The sequence below is a fragment of the Citrus sinensis genome, chromosome 7 (assembly GCF_022201045.2).
Source record: "Citrus sinensis cultivar Valencia sweet orange chromosome 7, DVS_A1.0, whole genome shotgun sequence".
In the NCBI taxonomy this organism is placed as follows: Eukaryota; Viridiplantae; Streptophyta; class Magnoliopsida; order Sapindales; family Rutaceae; genus Citrus; species Citrus sinensis.
Window position 1 is genome coordinate 21,214,753 of NC_068562.1, and position 20,626 is coordinate 21,235,378.

At 33.2% G+C, this 20,626-nt stretch overlaps 2 protein-coding genes across 2 annotated transcripts; both read right to left on the reverse strand.

Moving 5' to 3' along the window:
* Window positions 1-774: 774 nt before the first annotated feature.
* On the reverse strand, window positions 775-4,871 carry LOC102630788 (calcium uniporter protein 6, mitochondrial-like). The gene is made up of 2 exons (XM_025098391.2): window positions 3,891-4,871; window positions 775-1,614 (listed from the first exon to the last, which is right to left on the reverse strand). The coding sequence occupies exons 1-2, from the start codon at window positions 4,413-4,415 to the stop codon at window positions 1,129-1,131; spliced, it is 1,011 nt and encodes a 336-aa protein (XP_024954159.1). The 5' UTR covers window positions 4,416-4,871; the 3' UTR covers window positions 775-1,128.
* A 1,143-nt stretch (window positions 4,872-6,014) lies between these two features.
* Window positions 6,015-13,000, reverse strand: LOC102627295 (uncharacterized). Its single transcript, XM_006464907.4, has 9 exons — window positions 12,804-13,000; window positions 12,522-12,609; window positions 9,671-9,759; window positions 9,433-9,571; window positions 8,523-8,597; window positions 7,972-8,093; window positions 7,811-7,886; window positions 6,812-6,871; window positions 6,015-6,330 (listed from the first exon to the last, which is right to left on the reverse strand). The coding sequence occupies exons 1-9, from the start codon at window positions 12,815-12,817 to the stop codon at window positions 6,193-6,195; spliced, it is 801 nt and encodes a 266-aa protein (XP_006464970.1). The 5' UTR covers window positions 12,818-13,000; the 3' UTR covers window positions 6,015-6,192.
* Window positions 13,001-20,626: the final 7,626 nt, after the last annotated feature.

The window sequence follows — 20,626 nt, forward strand, 5'->3', positions numbered from 1 at the left end:
AAATGATATTAATTAAAATAATAATAATAAATGTTAATAATGATAATATTAATAAAAATAAAAATAACAATAATTAATAGTAACTAAAATAATAAAATTAATAAAATTTAATAATAATAATAAATGTTAATAATGCTAATATTAACAGTAATTAATAATAACTAAAATAATAAAGTTAATAAAATATAATAATAATAATAATAATAAATGTTAATAATGATAATATTAATAAAAATAATATTAACAATAATTAATAATAAATAAAATAGTAAAGTTAATCAAATTTAATAATAATGATAATAAATGTTGTTAATAATAATATTAATAAAAATAATATTAACAACAATAATAATAATAACTAAAATAATAAAATTAATAAATATAATAATAATATTATTATTATTATTAAATTTTATTAACTTTATTATTTTAGTTATTATTAGTTATTGTTAATATTATTTTTAATAATAATAATAATAATAACAATAATGATAATATTGTTAATAATGATAAATTAATTATTTTTATTAATTATTAATACTATGGGTATTTTGGTAAATTGATTCTTACTCTCATTCATCATTCCCATTTATTTTACCAAGTAAATATATCAATGACATTTCAGCACATTCTCATTCCCATTTATTTTTGTTAAGTAAACATTGAAATCTCATTATCATTCCTCATTATCATTCCAACTCATTCTCATTCCCAACTCATTCACATTCCACCCTATTCCCATTCCTTGAAGTAAACGCACCATGAAAGTGACCATTAAGAACGTATCTCTACATGCTTCAGAATAAACATTTTCACAATATTGGGAAAATAACGTGAAATAAACCGTGCAACCTTAGCATTACAACCGGTAACCTGAAAGAAATTTTAGCGGTGTTAGGCTGCTGTCTACGCATTGAAGCAAATATTTTAAACACCAGCATATATTCATTTTGGTTTTCCCTTGCAGATTATAGGTACTTGTAAGCCAACAAAACTGTTGAATCTTTGCCGTACCTACACCAAAACAGGAGGCGGCAAAATGGTTAACAAAATAGAGTTAAACGACTAAAGTCTTTCGGCCTGCATGGGTTGGAGGCATCGAGAGACGGTTGGAGGCGTCGAAGAGAGTTAGTCTCTATGCAAAGCATCCTCCAATTCCAGTTCCAATCCTATACGATTTTTTATAGAGGCTCTGGCATCTAGAGGAGTTTTGCACTTCATTTGTAATTCCTTGAATCTGTTAACATCGAAATTGAGCTTCTTGAACAATTTCCTCTGCCTGGAAAGAAAGAGCCTCTTCAACAGGTCTTGGTAAGTAGGATCTCTTGAAGTCATCAAGAAGTAGGCATAGCCTAAGATTATACCAGTTGTTGTGGTGAAGAATGCGATGGGTTCCATCACATCCCATGAGAATTCCCAGAATGTTAGGCGGAAGAAAAGCCCAATGTGTATGATAGATAAACCCAGACCAATCAAGAGGATGCGCCTTACTTGCTTATGTGCCAGTACATCAATTTCTTCCTTCTTCTCCTGCAGCATCTTTAATTCATCTCTCATAGGGTCGTTTTCTGGATGTAAAGCAAGGGGCACTGCTCTTCTAACAAGATCCACCACCTTAACATTAAAAATCAGATAAAGTAGTAATAGTTAATAAAACCTAGATGCGAAAAACATTCAAAAGCTGTTCACGTTGTCTCTTGATTAAACAAATTGGAGTTGAACCAGTAATCCAGAAGCAACTTGTAAGAACACTAAATTTTGTTAATACTTTTCAATCTTGTTAACAAATGAGAATAATCAGCAAATGGCTCACTCAAACACGGATATCCACCAACCAGGCACCAATACATTTGACTCGGCACATTCTGAAGACATTACTCGCCAGAGTGAACAAATTACGGTCTCCAATGCATGAAGTATTTGGTATCATGATTAATTGATTCTCATATATAGTGTTTTGTCATCTATTTCTGTGTGTGTGTGTGCATCCATGAGTTCATCTGACGGTTGTGAGAGCAAAATTAAAACAAAAAATTAGAATATTGTTTATTGCAACCAATCAAATAAAGCAATATGAACAAAGGCATGTCAAATATCGTTAAACAAGTCCTCAGTATCAACTAGCTTCAACTCAGGTCAGTCAACTAGAGAAATCATTGGCCAGTCTTCTCTATTCGGGCATCCTATTATTCCCCTTCTAGCCAATCAAAGACATAATTAAAGGCAAGGCACTTTTTCTCCAAGTCAACAAAGACATAATTCAACTATAGGGACTCAAATAAATCACAGTTGCAAGTGTAAACCAAACATTTTACAGATATGACTTTTAAGCCACAGCTGGTAGGCAGCCAGACCAAACAAACCCTAAGCAAATGGATCCCCTAAACTAGCCCCATTGGCACCATGCCTCACAAGCCCTTTTGGCCTCAGTCCCTCTCAGCTCAACAGGACTTCTCATAATAGCAGTCCATTTCCACCGCACAAGCCTTCACAACCCAACAAACCTCTCATCCCTCTTGTACCCTAGGCATTCCTAGGGCTAGCCCTTCAAACCCTGACATACCTCATGAAGAGCACTCTAAGAAACTCCAAAACTACACCTACAGTCATCTTAGTAACTCAACAAGGCCCAAGATGAAACTTACCACCAAGGACAATGCTATATAACCCGCCAGTGTAACAACCCTAAAATCTAAGAGCAAGTGCAACATAAGACTCGGTTAAAAGGACATGCCGAGGTCACCAGCACCTAGGAAAGGAAGGACACACCAAGGTCATCATCATTTACTAAATCAACCTCTCTACAAATACCTCCATTTTCAATACGAGAGGGGTCTCTCATACTCATTTTTATACATACACTTTCTCTTAGATTCTCATAGTTGAGCACTTCTCTTTCCAAATTCATATATGTGTCGACATGCTAATCTTGAGGGTTTTTTTCTTAGCAAATCATCATCTGTCCCCCTCATGCTATCTTTTGTTTGGCAAGAAGGTGTTAACCTCCAGAGCGAAATACACCAAGAGAGTCAAATCTCCCCACCTTGATTTGTTCAACATATCTGTACAGGACAGTTAAACCCCTAAAAATACCTTGAATCATCCCTCCAATCCAAAGGTGCTTATTGATCCAAATTCATTCATCAACTTCATTCAAAGGACAAACTTGTTTGTTTTTCAAGTAGATTGCTGCACAGGAGTGGCAAACACTACATCTTTGATTTAGGTCAACGATTGCAAATTCTATTTAACCTGAACCGCGAATACAGATGAAAGCTTAAACTCAGAACTGATGTGAAAAACATAAACAACCCAAAGTCAAAACTAGTTCATTATAGAAATGAAATGTTGAAAGCCAGAATTTGATTTAATAGTCCCTCCTGTTTGCTTATTCTAATGAAAATTCGAGAAAACCAACTACACAAGTACCCAAAATCCATCTTACATATGCATACAAATATTAAGATGAACATCCAAGAAACATTAAGCAAATGGTAATGAAATTAGAGGATTCGGAGAACCAGATGACTCTATTTGCAAATCTGAATCATAGTTGGACTTGGACCTAGGAGTAACCAAGAGATGCCAGCCAGTTATCTGTTGGGATCCTTCCTTCGAGCAAGGCCAAACACTACATTTTAATGGAAAACCTTCACTAGCGAAAGAACTTATTAGAAGGCCAATTCGTACTAAAAATGACTAAGAACCTACCCAAATAGTTAAGCAGGATATGGTTTTACTTCTGGTAAGGAAATATTTAATAAATAGAAGATTGCAATAAAAACTCCAAAGAAACAGGAGAGATACAATTGTATGGCAAAAGCAATAATGATAATGATAACACATTAAAACAACAGATCACAAGAAAAACAAAAGACAAGAAGTTATACCTTGTCGGGATGAAGATAGACCTTGTCACGAAAGAGAAGGACGACACCAGCATCATCAAGAACACGTGCAAAAGCATTGGCTTCATCTATAGTTCTGGCAACACCCATGCTGGAGCATGCTTCTAGAAGCTCCGGGTATCCAATCACTTCCTTGCCTTCCATACCAAGCTTTTTCTTCAGGGCTTCCACATTCACAAGTCTCATCAACTTCTTCGCCTCTGCTAATGTTATGCTCTCCGTCCCAGATTCATCATCACCATCACGTGGCGGTGGCGATGTCGTTGATGATGACGATGAGAACGAAACAGTCTTGTTGTTGCATAATAATAATAATGGCAATGGGGTTACTACTGCTGTTACTGCTGTCGCTCTATAATTGTTATAACAATAATTAGGAAAATAAAAATGGGAAATAGAATGAGAGTCCACCAACCGCGGTGTTGTTGTTGCCGTTGGAGATTTCATTTTCTTCCAAACCGCCGCTGAGCCGTTCTGCGTCGTCCACCAAACTTTCCTCCTCCACATTTTTGCGTTTTTGTAATTTTCCAAATTTTTATTTAAATCAAATCACTACTGCCGCCGCCGCCAATACCATCTTATCGATTACGCTTATTATCGTTCCTGACAGTGACTGATAGATCTATTTGGTTTCCAAATATATATATACATATATATAACATTATTAAATAAATAAATAAAATATTTGTTTGAATAGATAAACAAAGTATGGAAAAGAGAAAAGATGTACTAAGCAAGCATCTTAAGAGAAAAATAAATAAATAAATAAAAGAGGTGAAGATTTAATTCTGGGGCGAGGAGACAAGTCAGGCAAGTACAGCGGGCTAAGGAAAGACCAAACCACTTGCTAATTACTAGTTTCAATTACAGTTAGTAGTTAATACTAATTATTAAGCTAACACCTGATCAGTGCTGCTACTACTACTAATAATAAGAGTAAATTTCGAATCCCTCCCACTAGAATTGGTTAGTTTTAAATTGCTTTTTTATTTTTTAAAACTTCAAGTTATCTTCTCATTTGATAAAAAATAAAAAATAAAAATAAGTTGACGATTTTTTTAACCTTCTTAATAAAAATAAAAATAGGAAGTAAATTAAAATTTTTAAAAATAAAAAGGTTGATTTAACCCTTATAATAACCCACTACTCTGCATTTGACTCCGCAAACTTCTCTTTTCTCTGACTCGGACCTTTTCTTTTACACTACCACAACATTCCCTTTTTGCGTTTTAGTAACATCCCGTCCTCGAGTTTCCTCCTCACTTCACCTTCTACCAAATAAGGACATTCTTTGTCCGTTTCTTTTATATAATAAATCCCCCATCTTAATTTTTTTAACTTTTTTTTAATTCTTTCATACTATGATTATCAGAATTCGAAATTATTAAGGCAAAGGATAAAGTTATACGTGTTATAACTAAATATGAGATATATTTTGTCCAAATATAAGTAACGGGTGAGGCCATCTTCCGATTAGGATTGTTGTAAGTTACAACAGCTACTTCTTATCAAGACCCATTAGAACAAAGGCTAAGTTACAATTGCTATTACTTACCATCTGCTTGTACTCAATAAAAATTTAGTGATTCATGATTAAAAAATTAAAAAAAAAATAAGCTAAGTCTCAGCTATTCATTATCACTAAAAAATATATATATATAAGATTTAAAAAAAAAAAACTATTGGTGAGGCAAAAAGTGGGGCCATCTCCTCATTTGGGCAGGCGGTAAACTACAACAATTGTAACTTATCAATTATTATTAGAGTCCCATACCCATCTCAAACAATTTAAAGACACCTTGTACTGCATCTATGCAACAGAAGTCCCAATAAACCCCCAAGTTGTAAAATACTAATAATCACTACCAAAAATTTTTTTTTTAAAAAAAAACACCTTGAAATTACGTTCAATGAGTCTTGATATTATTATTTTCATTAAAATATATCGTTACCCTTCAGAAACAAATAAATCAATTGAGAACTTAGTGCAATCCAAGTCGGATCCACTCCACAGCCCAATTTGATAGCTGGCTATCAAAACAATCATTATCCATGCATTCTGTAAGCCAAACCATAACCCAGTTATTCTAGCTGCACATTAGAAACTAAGTTCGAATCCCTGTTTATTCATTTTTCTATATAGGGAGTGGGAAAAAGTGGGACCAGGAAGAAACTAATTTACAATTGAATGTACATTTTCAGTCAGAGTTAAATCAAAATCCATCATTTAAACAAGATCTAACAAGCATTTATCGTTGCCACCTGGAAATGTAAGCACTCATGATCATCGACTGTGTCTAGTTTTGGAAAGAGTTCTAATCAAACCTTTGGCAATCTTCCAAAACCAAAACACATTCATAATTGCCAACATAGGGGGCACCACAAGCAAGCTGTAAAAGCCCAAGGGGAAGATTTCTTTTACCTGAAACAAAACAAGAGAAACTCAGTGGGCCAAACTCTTCAATTTCTTCTTTTCTCCCACAGAGCAACAGTGACAGATCAGGCCAACAACCAAAGCTTTACCATAATTATATGGGGCTGGTTTTAAAATCCGACTAAGCCATTAATAAATTTAAGTTACCGGGAGGTAATGCATGGGAGTAATGTTTTCTACAATCATTTTGATCTATCTATGCTGACAAAAATTTAGAAAGTACTTTTATGCTTCCGTCAACTTAAAAAAGAAAGACAGTAGAAGAAAAGACCCAAAAAAAAAAAAAAAATCTATACATTAATAACCAAAAGCACACTGATGAGAAGGCATAATAATTTTGCATCTCGGCACTTGAATAGGTTACCATGATGTATCTGGTCAGAAGTCAATAGTGTAGGATAACAAGAAAAGCTAGAACTGAAACTGAAAGCATCAGTTTCAGTTATTTTCAAGTTCAATTTCCACGCACCTGATCAAAATAGATAGCCATGTGGACAAAGAAGTAGATGAACAAAAGAATCCTGGCAACCTGGTGAGCCCAAACGTTCATATGCCATATTAGAAACATGATAGAATGTAGGACAAAATGACCTGAGATCTACAATTACAATAAAAAGCAGACCTGACCACATAAAATAGATCACCAGTCATTTCAAATTCTGAAACATGTAAACAGGTCAGAGTTCTTTCAATAAGATAAGCATTGAACTGATACAAACTTCTTGTAATTTACAAAGTCAATGCAAGATGGTATGGTAGCATATAAATTCAGACACAACGTTCAAAATGTAACCATTTTCTCCTAGAATATACTTAATCAAACCACTTTGAAAGAAATACCTGCTATATATACATTTTTTTTTCTTTGATAAAATGTTAAGTAGATTGTATATAAAAATAAAATTTAGAAAAGGTGAACAAGATGTCCGCTAGCTCCAAAAACACCCTAAGAATTTACAATACCTGCTATAATAAAACAAAAAAAAAAAAAAATCCTTTTCAAGTTCTAAGCTTTTCTCGTAAGATGGTAACTGGGTAAACAGATCCTTAAAACAAAATATAACATGAGGCCATAACCAAACAAAACAAGACTATAGAACATGCCAAAAAATTTTAACTGCTGAGAGAAACAATGAATCCTTGTCAATCCATTCATTGACAATTGCAGCAGCAATTGGGAAAATCTAACCCGCAAGAGAATAGGGACTGAAAATAAAAGAAAAGTGTCCATCACTAATATGCATGTAATATATTCTTAAAAATTGTTTTGGCAAGTTTCATAATAACTAAGCCAAGTAACTTTGCCAAAATGGGAATTAACCAGAACATGCTTCAATGCAATTGAATGCACCTCAGTTTATCTTCATTGTTCCAATTGAAGAAGCATGCACCTCAAGATACACATATTATTACATGAAAACATGAATAAATAAATAAATAAAGAGGTTTAAGGCATACAAGACATTACCAACCACCCCAGGAACAATGCAACACCATTGCAGATGTAAATATTGGAGCTTTTCAGACCAGCAACATCTAAATACCTGAATAAATTATTATGTCAATCATGTTGTAAGCATGTTGACAACAAAAAACAAATGTGAAATACTTTCTAAAAGTTATCTTTACCATCTTAGATTTACAAAGGGTGTTGTAATCTCAGTGAAGAGAACCATCAGTATGTATATTTGTGCTTTACCGCTTACAAGGGCAAGAAAGATTGAAAACATGGATAGCCCATGATGAAGGACCTAACAGAAAAGAGGAGACATATTAGTAACCAAGTTCTATGAAAGGTAAACTCGGGAAAATAACAATTTTTTTCAAATGTCCAAGAGAAAAATCCGCTGATGCCTAAAATTACTTATTGCCAAATACTATGGCTAACCAACCATAACCTTACAAAGATTTTTATGTATGTCTCTATGTAAAGTCTCTTGCCAATGTAGGAGACTTGTGATCATAACCCAATCACACCAGGTAAAGGGTTACTAAGGTTGGGTTGAGAGGTAAGGCTAACGATAAAAGACCCAAAAAATGCCAAAATTAAAATTATAAATAAAAACCAACCACCTCCATTCAGAGGGAAGAATTATTAAAATTAAAAAATTAGGATAAATAGATAGTCTCACAGGATAGTCAACGTAATTGAACATCAATCATGAATACTGTGTACTTACATATTCCAGGCCACCTAAAGCTGGATAAAGCCAGAGAATCATTGCCAGGTCCGACAAAAAATAACCAATAGAGATCTGTATAAAAAACCAAATAAATAAGGATAAGAAAGATGTAGAGGGGAGGGCAAAAAAAAAAAAAAAAAAATCCAGATGAGTGTAAAAGAAATTTACTTTCTCAATAAAACTTTTAAGTTTATTGCTCCATATTTGGTTTCAACTTTTGACCAGTTAGATTCTCTAATGTTGCCTACCTATGCCGATGCAAAAGTGAAATGTGGCAATGCAGCGTAACACGGTTAATATTATATAGTCCAAAACCAAGGTTTGACATCCTTTCTCATATGTATCCAGAACTTCCAATCCTTTTTCTTCTCATCTAAACTGAACTAAACTCTCCTACAATAATACTTTTCTAGTGACCCAAGAACCAAAAATTCACCGAGCAAAAGCTAGCCAGTTTAATTTTCTTTTTTTGGGTACATATTTATCTGAATTTTTTTAGAATTTAAATTTCCAGGCTTGAATTGTAACTCTAATTTTCATGCCTTGGATGAAGGTAAAGTTTAATCAATTGCTTTCCTGGGGTAGGAGACGTCAAATTCTTTATCAGAATAGAATACAAGATAATTCTCTTGGTGTCAATATGAATTTCTAACCGCCACCCTGATCAAATCATATAAATCCAATTAAATCATTGACTGATACCAAGTAATGCATCCCTAAGGACTATTGTAATGATTCCAAATCTGTGAAAAGAGTAGAAAAACCATCTTATGTTTACTTGAAGATGCTAAATGTAAAGTGACAAATGATTAGGATAGAATACATATGATAAACATCCTACATGGACTTACCAAGAGAGCAAAACATAAATTATGATAAAAAAATAATAAACTCCGCATTCACTCACCCCCAATACTGTTTCTGATAAAGAAGATGTTCTGTTTATAATTAATTCATCATGATAATCTTCACTGAAAAGATCTGACAACAGTAGGAGGTATAAAGAAGCAGTTGAGGCAATAAAGGCATGAAATGTTGAAAAGCCCCTGTACAACAATAGCCAATGCTTACAGCACAGAACTAAGTATAAACTGTGTGCAAAACTTTATAAGCCTAAACAAGAATTAGCAATTGAATATTCTTACCTGTTGTTCCATTCAAGTTTCTTTTCATTGCTCAGTTTTCTATATCCCTTGAAACACAAAACACTGATGATACCTGTTAATTTATAAACCTTCAAGAACAAAGTTGGACAGATTCGGAAGCTATTAGGAAATGCCAATTTATCTAAAAAACAATGATAAGACATGCTGATGCATTCTTTTATCTCACTTTACTAACAAAGAACCATTAGCAGAGGATTTACTATAACAGTACTAGCCTGCAAAGTATTTTCATAATCTAAAGCTAAAAGAAGTGGGTTATTTGTTTACTGTGAGAAGTAGCCATAGAAGACATCCTCTCCCATACAACCATTCAAAACTGTTCTAACTTTCCCTCTCCATGACATTAGGCCAAGTTCTCATTCCTGGTCTGAGTTAAAGCATTATCTTTGGACCCTTATCTGATGGCTTAACCTTTTTGAGTCAAGCAGTAACTTTCCACGGCCAACTTGACCAAGAAGTCGTGTTTGAATCACCTCACTGTTAATTAAATTACAATAACTTGTCCTTGTTTCTGTTACCTACATGAGGGATGTTAAGCGCTTAAATGTAATTTTTGGACCCCTTCCAACAGCTTAAAACTTGGGTCAAATGATAACTTATCAGTCTGCAAACAAAGTAATAATCTGTAAATCTCACTTGAGATCATTTTTCAGACCAAGAAATTCCTTAATAAAATCCAAATTTTTCACTTTGGCTTTGGTTCAAAGAATAAATAACACAGAAACTATTTCACAAAAGAAACAAAAAAAAAGAAAGAAAGAAGGCCTTTTAATGATGAGTCCTTTCCCATCTTGGTTTGTTTTGTGCAGAAATTGGATAGACAAAAACACATTTCATTCACTGCTTAAAAGCTTCTTTTTTACGGGCAAAGAGACATAAGGAAACTAAAATTTTGAGGGCAACTCCATGTTCTTTCATACACTTCTGCAGGAGAGCTTTTTGGCTTCCAATAAAAGAAAGGAAAATAAAGAGTCTTTGGAAATATACAGTCCTTGCTCTTTTATGATTTTTGAAGATAAAAGAGATTAAGACATTCTTTGCTTGAGAGTCAGAGCCATTTTTTGATTAATCAGTTTTGCAATCCAAAAAGGTTTGCTTTCCTAACTCTTAAGCGCACTTCAGCTGTCCCAAAATTAATGCATATAATCAACTCATTGATTTATCAGCTTTATCTTTGCCTTTAAACAAAAAATGATATATTAAGTTAGTCACCCATGATGAAGTCTAAAAATCAACTTGCAAGGAAGAATATATTTTATGAACGCAGGACTTGTTAAAAAATAGGTCACCATGTATATGAATACATTTGAGATTACCAAAGGCCTGGGACTTTTGTCTAGTGTTTCATACTAGATTGTATTAGTTCAACTTAAAGATTTCATTTCAATTAACATTTCATTTGGATTAATTAGTGAAACATGGGATTCGAAAATAAGACCATATAGTCATAATTGCAATGATACCAAGCTAAGCTACCATCAAATCTAGAGATTGGAGCTTATTGCCAAAGGCCTTAGCTCTAACAAATAGCACTTAGAGCATAATCATAACATTTAATGTTTTACTTTAATTCACATGCGTCCTAGAGTGTACTTATTTTTTTTTAATTAACGCACACACACTAGTGAAGCTCAAACCTAGGACATAAGTCCTAGGGAGACTACTCCTTGCCATTAGAGCTAGACCTTGGCTTCAAATCCTAACTTCATACTCCTACAAAGTACAACCATTAAAAATCGAACTTAGGCATGAGATAACTAGTCAAAGTTTATTCATAATGGAGCTAGGATTTCCATAGATCCTAACTTCCCTGCATAAATTTAAAAAAAAAATAAAAAATCATTTTAGGTTTTTGTGAGATACTTTTTTTTCACAATCACCATTGCATGTTGGCAACCAAGCCAAAAATATCTGTGCAATAACAGAGAGAAAGGAATTCTTAGCAAGGCCTATCCAAGGCCTAGCGGTCTGGCTATTCTAATACTCTAATACTTTTGAAAGCAAAAGATTTCCACATCATTTTCTTAAAGAAATTAAGAATGGAAAATCTTTAATACTTGAACCTTACGAAGAACTAATCTTGAAAACATTAATCACTAGGTCAACTTCACAGGGTTTTGCTGTGTGATGTTAACAAGCAGACAATTGTTTTTTTATTTTACTTAAAACATGAAAATTTGGTTATTCATCATGTATGAGGACGGGGTGCATCGGTTGTTTTACTGAAACAGACATCTCGTGCACAATAATTATAATTTTTTTGTTTCAAAATATGCTTTGAGAATCAAAACGCACTTTATAAAGAATGTTCAATTCATTTTTCAGAACTTTGTCAAACAAATTTGATATTACAAATATTTAACAATCAATTTTACAGCAGTTTAGACTTTTCTATCATTGGTTTTGCAACTCGGAACTAAAGTTTTGAGGAACTAACGCACTGGAATCGCTGGAGACAAGACAGTTGGTATAAAGTTCATGTCATAACAGTTCATGGTTAACTTATTAGTACCCCAACTAGACTTTTATAACTGCCAGAAAATTAAGCAACCTAGCTATCTTTGTCGGTATTGATGACATTAGCAATTTAACGTAAGCCCAGTTGAAGAGCAACCAATTTAGATAAAAACTTTACCCAGTCTTAGTAAAGACAATACCCAGTAATCATAATTTCACTTAGCCTATCCCACCAACTAAGCTATGTTAAAACTAGTTAGTTCTATGTTCAAACTCCTATTTTGGTGCTCTTTTTAAGTAAAATGGAAATTTAGCCTAAATGACTCTGTAATCTACGTAGAACATGGCTTAAGCTATTACAAGAAAGACTTACAATTGTGCACATAATGATGCCAGAGAAGACGGATACTAGCCAGTAAAATTGTTTGCTTGGACTGACATTATCCGCCATGCTGCTCAAACTGCACCAAAGGGCATAAATGTAGAAATCATTAATATGAATTTACACCCAATAAACCAAGTAACCTAGAATGAATGGCCAATGACCATTAAATGTCTGTAATGAGTTAACCAGTGAATATGAAAAACCAATTTAAAATAAATTATAGAAAAAATAAAAGAAAAAGAGAGAAGTAAGAGCAGGGCAGTTACTTACAGAAGAGAGACCATGAAATGAAATATTTTCTTCTTCTTGTTATGGATTTGGTTCTTACAATGAATTCAATTACAGTGAATTCGGTTCTTACAATGAAAAAAGAGAGTGGGTTTCGATTTCAAAATCATAAATGTTTCTATACACGTCAGCAGCTAACTTCGTTTCGGACAACATCAATGGCTAAATAATTACAGTTTAGGCGCTAGGGGTATTCAGAATTCAATCATCTACTCAATTCGTCTATTCGTCTGATTCGTAAAAATTTAATTCGTGGATTGATGGATTGGATTGGATTGAAAATTTAAAAATCTGCAGTCGGTGGATTGGATATGGATTTACTTCTGTAAATCCGTAAAAATTTGTGAATTTGTAAAAAATAAAAAATATTTATTTATTTAATTAAAAAATAAAACTTAAAAATGTGGTGTTACTACTTACTAATAAATAAATAAGTTAAAATATAGTTATATTAACACTATACATATCCTATCCGATAATAATATATAATAAATATGATAAAATAATTGAATAACTAAATAAAGAAATATAGCTTTCTAAACAGTTAATTTTAGTTAATTTTTATAATTTTAGTTAATTTTTATGTATTGATTTAAACAAATGAGATTTTTTCTTTTCACTATATTATATTTTGAGACTTTGAATGTATTATTCTATCTTTATTTAAAATTTTAATTTATTTAAATCTTATTTAATTTTAAATTTGATCGGTAATAAAATTACTTTTATATAAGTTTTTTTTATTTAATAAGTTCGCACAATGAATATAATTAAAAATTTTAATCCATAAATCAATCCGCAAAATAATAGATTGGATATGGATTGGGTCAAATCCTCATCCAATCCGCAGACATGTGGATTGGATTTGGATTGAATTTGCCAATCCGCGGATTGGATTTGATTGAAATTTTACAATCCGTAAAATCATGAATCGGATATGAATTGATGTCCAATCCGTAAAATTCGATCCGCGAACACCCCTACTGCTAGGTCATAATACTGCTTGGGCAGCTGCTAAGTGATATAACTTACAATTATTTGATAAATAATTGACATAAAAATAAATTTTTATAAACTCTTAATTATTTGATAAATAATAATTAAATTAATTTTAAATTAATGTAAATTATAAATAATATAAGTCCTTGTTCTTGATGCATCCCCTAACCCTTCTGTTTTTCTTCCTTCCTTGTCGGTTTTACTTGACCAACTATTATCAATTCAATGCAAGGCATCTGGAGTAAATGCAAGTTTTCTTGTTTACTATAATTGTTTATCATATTCAATCAACAATCAATTTTTTTTTTTTTTTTTGGACAAAGATTCACTTTTAGTATTTTATTCTGTTAATTTATTTTAGTGAAATAAGTAGTTAAAATTGAAAATTTTAAATTTTGATGTTGATATTAGCAATCAACCTACCGTTTTTCATCAAATTTAAAAGATTAAGAGAAACTAAAAGAGAAAAATGCTCACATAAAGTCCTAATTGTTTCTTTTAACAAACATTAATACATCTTGATATAAACCATTCACTGTTCTATCATTATAATTTGAATAAGCAAATTAAGTTTTTTCTTATATGTATTTTTTTTAATTGTTGCAATTTTCTGTACATGTATATTAACAAATTAAAATTTATTAAAAGTTTTCTATTGAACATAACTTAAAAAATCTATTTGATTATTTTTAAGAAAATATTTATCTCTATTTTCATTCACATTTTGTAAAAGATAAGGACAAAGAGAACATTAGTTTTACTAAATATTCAATAAGTTACATGCTTATGACAAAGGTACCCTCGATTTGATAGTGACGGTTTCATGTTATTTTGTACCAATGCTTAAGCATACACATAAAAAATTATAAGTGTTTGGGGAAAATATGAGTGCATATAAAGACCAATAGCGCAACAACACATGGCAAGAGGAGTTAAACAAGTAAGTCATTTTGTTTGACCAGAATGTCAGGACAACTCATAAGGAATTGGGAGATAAGCTCCTCAAAGAAGAGAGTAATTTTGGCAAAATGCAAGACTTCAAAAGATATTATCTAAAAGTAGATTTTTGGTGGTTAGCTATCGCAAGTGAATAGTGCATGCCATTATGTGAATATAGAGTATAACTTAAAAAATCTATTTGGTTATTTTTAGGAAAACATTTATCTCTATTTTCATTCACATTTTGTAAAAGTGGGGGACAAAGAGCATATTAGTTTTACTAAATATTTAATAAGTTGCATGCTTATGACAAAGGTACCCTCAATTTTGTAGTGGGGGTTTCATGTTATTTTGCACCAATGCTTAAGCATACACATAAAAATTATAAGTGTTTGGGGGAAATATGAGTGCATATAAAGACTAATAACGCAACAACACGTGCCAAGAGGAGTCAAACAAGGGAAGTCATTTCATTTGACCATAATGTCAGGATAGCTCGTAAGGAATTGGGAGATAAGACTAATAGCGCAACAACACGTGCCAAGAAGAGTCAAACAAGAGAAGTCACTTCATTTGACTAGAACGTCAGGATAGTTCGTAAGGAATAGGAGATAAGCTGCTAAAAAAAGAGAGTAATTTTGGCAAAATGCAAGACTTCAAAGGATATTATTAAAAAGTAGATTTTTGGTGGTTAGCCACCGTTGGTGAATCGTGCATGCCATTATTTGAGTAATAAAAAAAACTCCTTTTGGCTAAGAATAAGGAGCCAATGGGAGAAGAGAAAATTGGCTAAGAATGAGGAGCAAATGAGAGAAGAGATTCCTAGGATGAGCAATGAAAAAATGTCACGCCAAACTACCTTCTGCAATGTCCCAAAAAAGCAATAAGACCATAAGTTGGAGAGGTCACCATGTGTATCAAGGAAGGAGCAAAACGGTGACTGGCGGTTTCTTTACCCCCTGAACCCAAGCATGTCATTATCTAGGTGTTGTGCAAATTTTAATGTACTCACAAGCGCACGAATCTATTGTAGTATAGATCAATGGTGACGAGTGTCGATCCCACGAGGAGGTGGATTTTAATTGTGTGTAGAATTAATTTTGTAAATGGGTGATTGGATTTTGTGGTGGAAATGGTTTGGAATATGCTAAAACTTAAATTAAAATGGCGAGAATAGATTCTAAAATTGGACTTGCAATGGCGAGAATAAATTGAAGAGAAATCTATTGAAATGACGTACTTGGGTATCTGGATCCGTATCAACATGCATCATGGGCTAAATAATCCTTATTAATGCCAATTAAATCATGAGGGGGGAATCCACACCTCATGAACCACGCTCTAATCAATATGGTGCTAAGGGCTTATCGTGCCAAATAATAATAACCTTGTACTAGAGGGCCGGTGAAACCAAGGCGGTACTAGACAAGATTAGTATTATTTGTCGACGAGAAGTCAAAACATCCACAAAAACTAGAGGGGAAGAGAAAATAAATTTACGAAATTAAGCTCATGACACATGTTGAGACTTCACCTTCAACCCAAGCTTGAAAGAAAATTAGCCACTCATAATTGAACTAGGGGCAAAATGGAAATTTATTAAAATACGAAGAAAATACAAGATGGAGAGGGAATTACAAAAAATGGAGTCCAAAAATGGATTCAGAGATATCAAATTAGGGGGGGAGGCCCCCTTTTTATAGATACATGGAGTAAATTATGGCCATCGGATTAAAAACAGTTTGGACGCTCAAGATTGCGCCACGTCATCAGTCAACAGTCCACAGTTTGACCACGTGGATGAACAGTAACACGGTTTGACCCAGATGAACAGTAACGCAGTTTGGTTGAAAATAATCATGTGTGATGCATGCACCGTACCCGAGATTTTTCGTCCACTGATATGCTGCCACGTCACCATCAACAATACATAAGAATTTTAGTCCAACAGGATCGTGCCACCTCATCAGTCAATGCCACATCATCGGTCAATGCCACGTCATCGATCCGTCTATGTGAACAGTGCTGTGAACAGTAACGTATACAGTACCGTATACATGAATAGTACCGTACATGTGAATAGTGTCATTTTTCCTTTTATGCTCCTCCTAAGGTTTTCGACCGTCCTGAGTTCAAAAGTGATGTCCGTTTTGCCGTCTGATCTCTCCTTTATTGTGAAATAACTATAATGCCCCTAAAATACACAAATTACTTAATTAAAATAAAACACACGTAATTAAATCACAAGAATGTTAAAAACATAAAAGTAAGGGTTGTTAGTAAGACTTGAAATGTAAAATGACGGTTTTTTTCTTTATAAATATGCATTTTCTAACACTCAACACACCCCCCAACCAGCTTATTGCTAGTTCCTAGCAAATAAAGCGAAAACAAAATTCAAATTCAATCAGATTAATGATAGCAATCAAATAAAAGTATAAGCATTATCTCCAGTCTAAAGAAATATCACACCCATATTAACCATCCACATGAATCAGCCCAGTAGACTTTGTTATAGCTACTTTCAAGAATGACATGTCAAACCCTAAAATCTCACTGGAAGTAGTGACACTCTCACAAATAAATTAAACCCAATAAAAATAGTCACTCCAATTAATGGTAATTGAGAGAGAAAATAATAAAGAAGTGATATCACATGCTCTCACCAAAATGAAATAAATATGCCCTCAGCTTAGAAATAATATGATTTCAAGTCAAACAAAAATGCTAGTCAACTCACTTTATTTATCTTTTTTTTTATTATGCATCACTACATCTTTTTAGCCCATATAACTAGCTTCTATTTCAAACTATAGTTCCCTAAAATCAAGAAGGACTTTTATTAGGACGTAACATAGGCTAGGGACATGGCTAACAAAGAAGGGAAATAGGGAAAACAAAGTTTATGTTTGAGAAAAATGCAGAGAAATTTTTTTTTTTTTGGAAGTTACAAGGTGGATTTCACCTATTATTTTTTTTTCTTTTGAAACAACTTTTTTTTTTGTGTTTTTTTTACTGAACAACATAATTATTTACATTTTCTCAAACATAAATAGGTGATGGAACTTATAAGATATCGGGTAATACTCCAAATCAAAGTGGGTCAAGAGGATAAGTTTGACAAAGAAAGGTTTTTTTTTTTTTTTAAAGGCTCAAAAGGGTTAACTATGGATATTTGATAAAAGGGATGGCTAGAAAGGCTCAAACGGATCAAAGATGACCTTTCCATCGTCTTTTAGAGCTCTAAATAATCTTCCATATCTACTAGTTAAATGGACCTCCAAATGTAGCAACACACATTTTTTTTCTTTTTTTTTTAATTTTACAAAAATTTTTTTTAAGGGTTAACTCAAAAGAAATCTAGAGATCGTGTATACAATAATAAACTGTTAAGCTGTATAAAGAATGGGAAAAAAGGTTACTCTCCAAGAAAAATGATAGGCTCAAAAACTCACTTGGTACTTATTATGACATGTTCATTCTTCAAGCAACTCATATTTGTCTCCAACATCAACATGTAGAATAGTAAACATAATGTAACATCACTTAAGACCAAAGATAATACAAATACTAAAATTTGAAATTAATCATGTCATCCAATGTTAAAACAAATCACACAATTTTTTATTATTTTTTTTATTTTTAAACAACATTCTACCCCCCAACCTATTCTAAACATGAAAGGAAAATATGCATGCAGATATGTGAAGATGATACATAAAAACTAATCAGAAAAATTACACGTAAAATGATAGAAAACAAAAATGGTTTTTTTTTTAAGAAGATGCGTTTCTAGAGGCACTACACTCCATATTCAGCCATCTTCGACTCACAAGTTGAAAAATGTATATTTATAGAGGAGAAATTAAAAAGAAGAAAGATAAACATAAAAACATAATAAAGAAAAAGAAAATGTCTGAATTTTTTTTTTAGTTTTTAAATTTTTTTTAAACGATGAAGATGCGTTTCTAGAGTCACTACACTCCATATTCAGCCATCTTCAACACAAAAAGTTAGCAACAGTTAGTTTCTACAACAAAAAATTAGTAAAAACTTAACCAAAATTCCACAATTGTCGACTATTCCCTCCCCCCAACCAGAATGAAACATTGTCCTCAATGTTTGAAAGGAAAGAAGTAGAGTTTAGAAGACATCACATGGGTGGTGTAACACAGAAGAAAATATTTACAAGCGGAGAGTTAAATCTAATTTGTACTTCTTACTGCGGCTACTGTTACCATCATTATTTGGATGCTCCAACACAAAGGTCCAGGGGTCTGGCTCCGGTCTATAAGCTCGTAACATATCAAGTAGCTCATTAGCAGTGTGAGCACAAATAAAGAGTTTTTTCGCATTAGAGGGAATGAAATAGTTTTTTATTGCATGGTTAAGGAATGCGATAAAGCCATCATAAAAGTTATTGACATTTAACAAACCGATGGGTTTCTGGTGGATGTGCAGATGGGCCCAAGATGCTAGTGTGATAAGTGCCTCTAGTGTTGCAAGATCTCCTGGAAGGAAAATAAAAGCATCAGCATGATTAAGTATTTCAGTTATTCTTTCTTGCATACCTGAGACGACTAACTCTTCTCCAGTTGATGAGTCGGACGAACTGCCCAATGGTTTTAGGACTCTTAGGATGATGCCTAACACTTGGCTGCCTCTGATAAAAGCTGCTTCTGAGACCATTTTTGATAACCCTCGATTACCTCCTCCATACACCAAGTGTAATTTTCTCTCTACTATACTTCGACCAAGATCGATGGCTGCCTCAACGAACTCTTTATGTTTGCCATAGGTAAATCCAGAAAGCACACAAATGTTCTTGAATTGTTTATTTGGAGTAGCTGCCATTGTGATACTTCTAAAAAAACAATTTGTGAGTGCTTGACAAAAAAAATCATATTTAAGAGTCTTGGCGACAGTGGGTCACAGTTGTGTATAAGGTAACATGTCAGTGTCAAATAACGCGTAAAGCACGTGGCTCGCGAGTAAAAAAGGAAACAGTAAAAAGGAAAAAGCAAACAGTAATAAGGAAAAAGCAAACAGTAATAAAATTATTAAAGACAATAATGCACACAATAAAACAATAGTGAAACAAAATAACAGTAAAGTGAAATGATATTTACAGGTAGTTGCAACTGTGGCTCACATCTTCCTCTGGTTTTACGTCCAGAAACGGCTTGAACGCCCTCTATGGGTCGAGGATAGGCTTCCCATCCAGTTTTCTTATAAACTGGCAAACAGGGTCGTTTATAGTCAGATTCCCGAGACTATATGGTGCATGCTCTTTCTAGAATAATGGCCATAACTGGAGAATCGCTCTTTGCACATATCCACTGGGATGCGTTTCAAGAGACAGAATGATATCATCAAATGACTCCTTATTCAAGCCATTCCTAATGAATTGAATCTTATCTTCCCTGTTATCAGACACCATTCCTAAAGAATATGGGTTTTTATTACAACTCATTCTAGTACACTTATGATGGCCAATAGAAACCACATTGTAAAACTTTAGTCGCTGTTTTCTTAGCACTGAAATGGCCTCCACAAGCTTGTTCATGGCAGAATGAAAGGATATTCTGAATTTCACTTTCTGGGACATATCGTCTAACAATTTGATCCACACAATACTTGAACAAATACGGGTCATCCCAAAAGAAATTCTTTATCTCTGCAAAGAATTTAGCCTTATCTTGCTTGGTCCAATGCTCTGGAAGTTTACCTGTAACAAGATAATTAACTATATCAGCATACTAAGGTAATACTTCCACACTCATTAATTGTTCATCTGGAAATGACTCATTCAATATTAATGGCTCTGTAATTGTGTCAAAATGGAGACGAGAGAGGTGGTCCGCCAC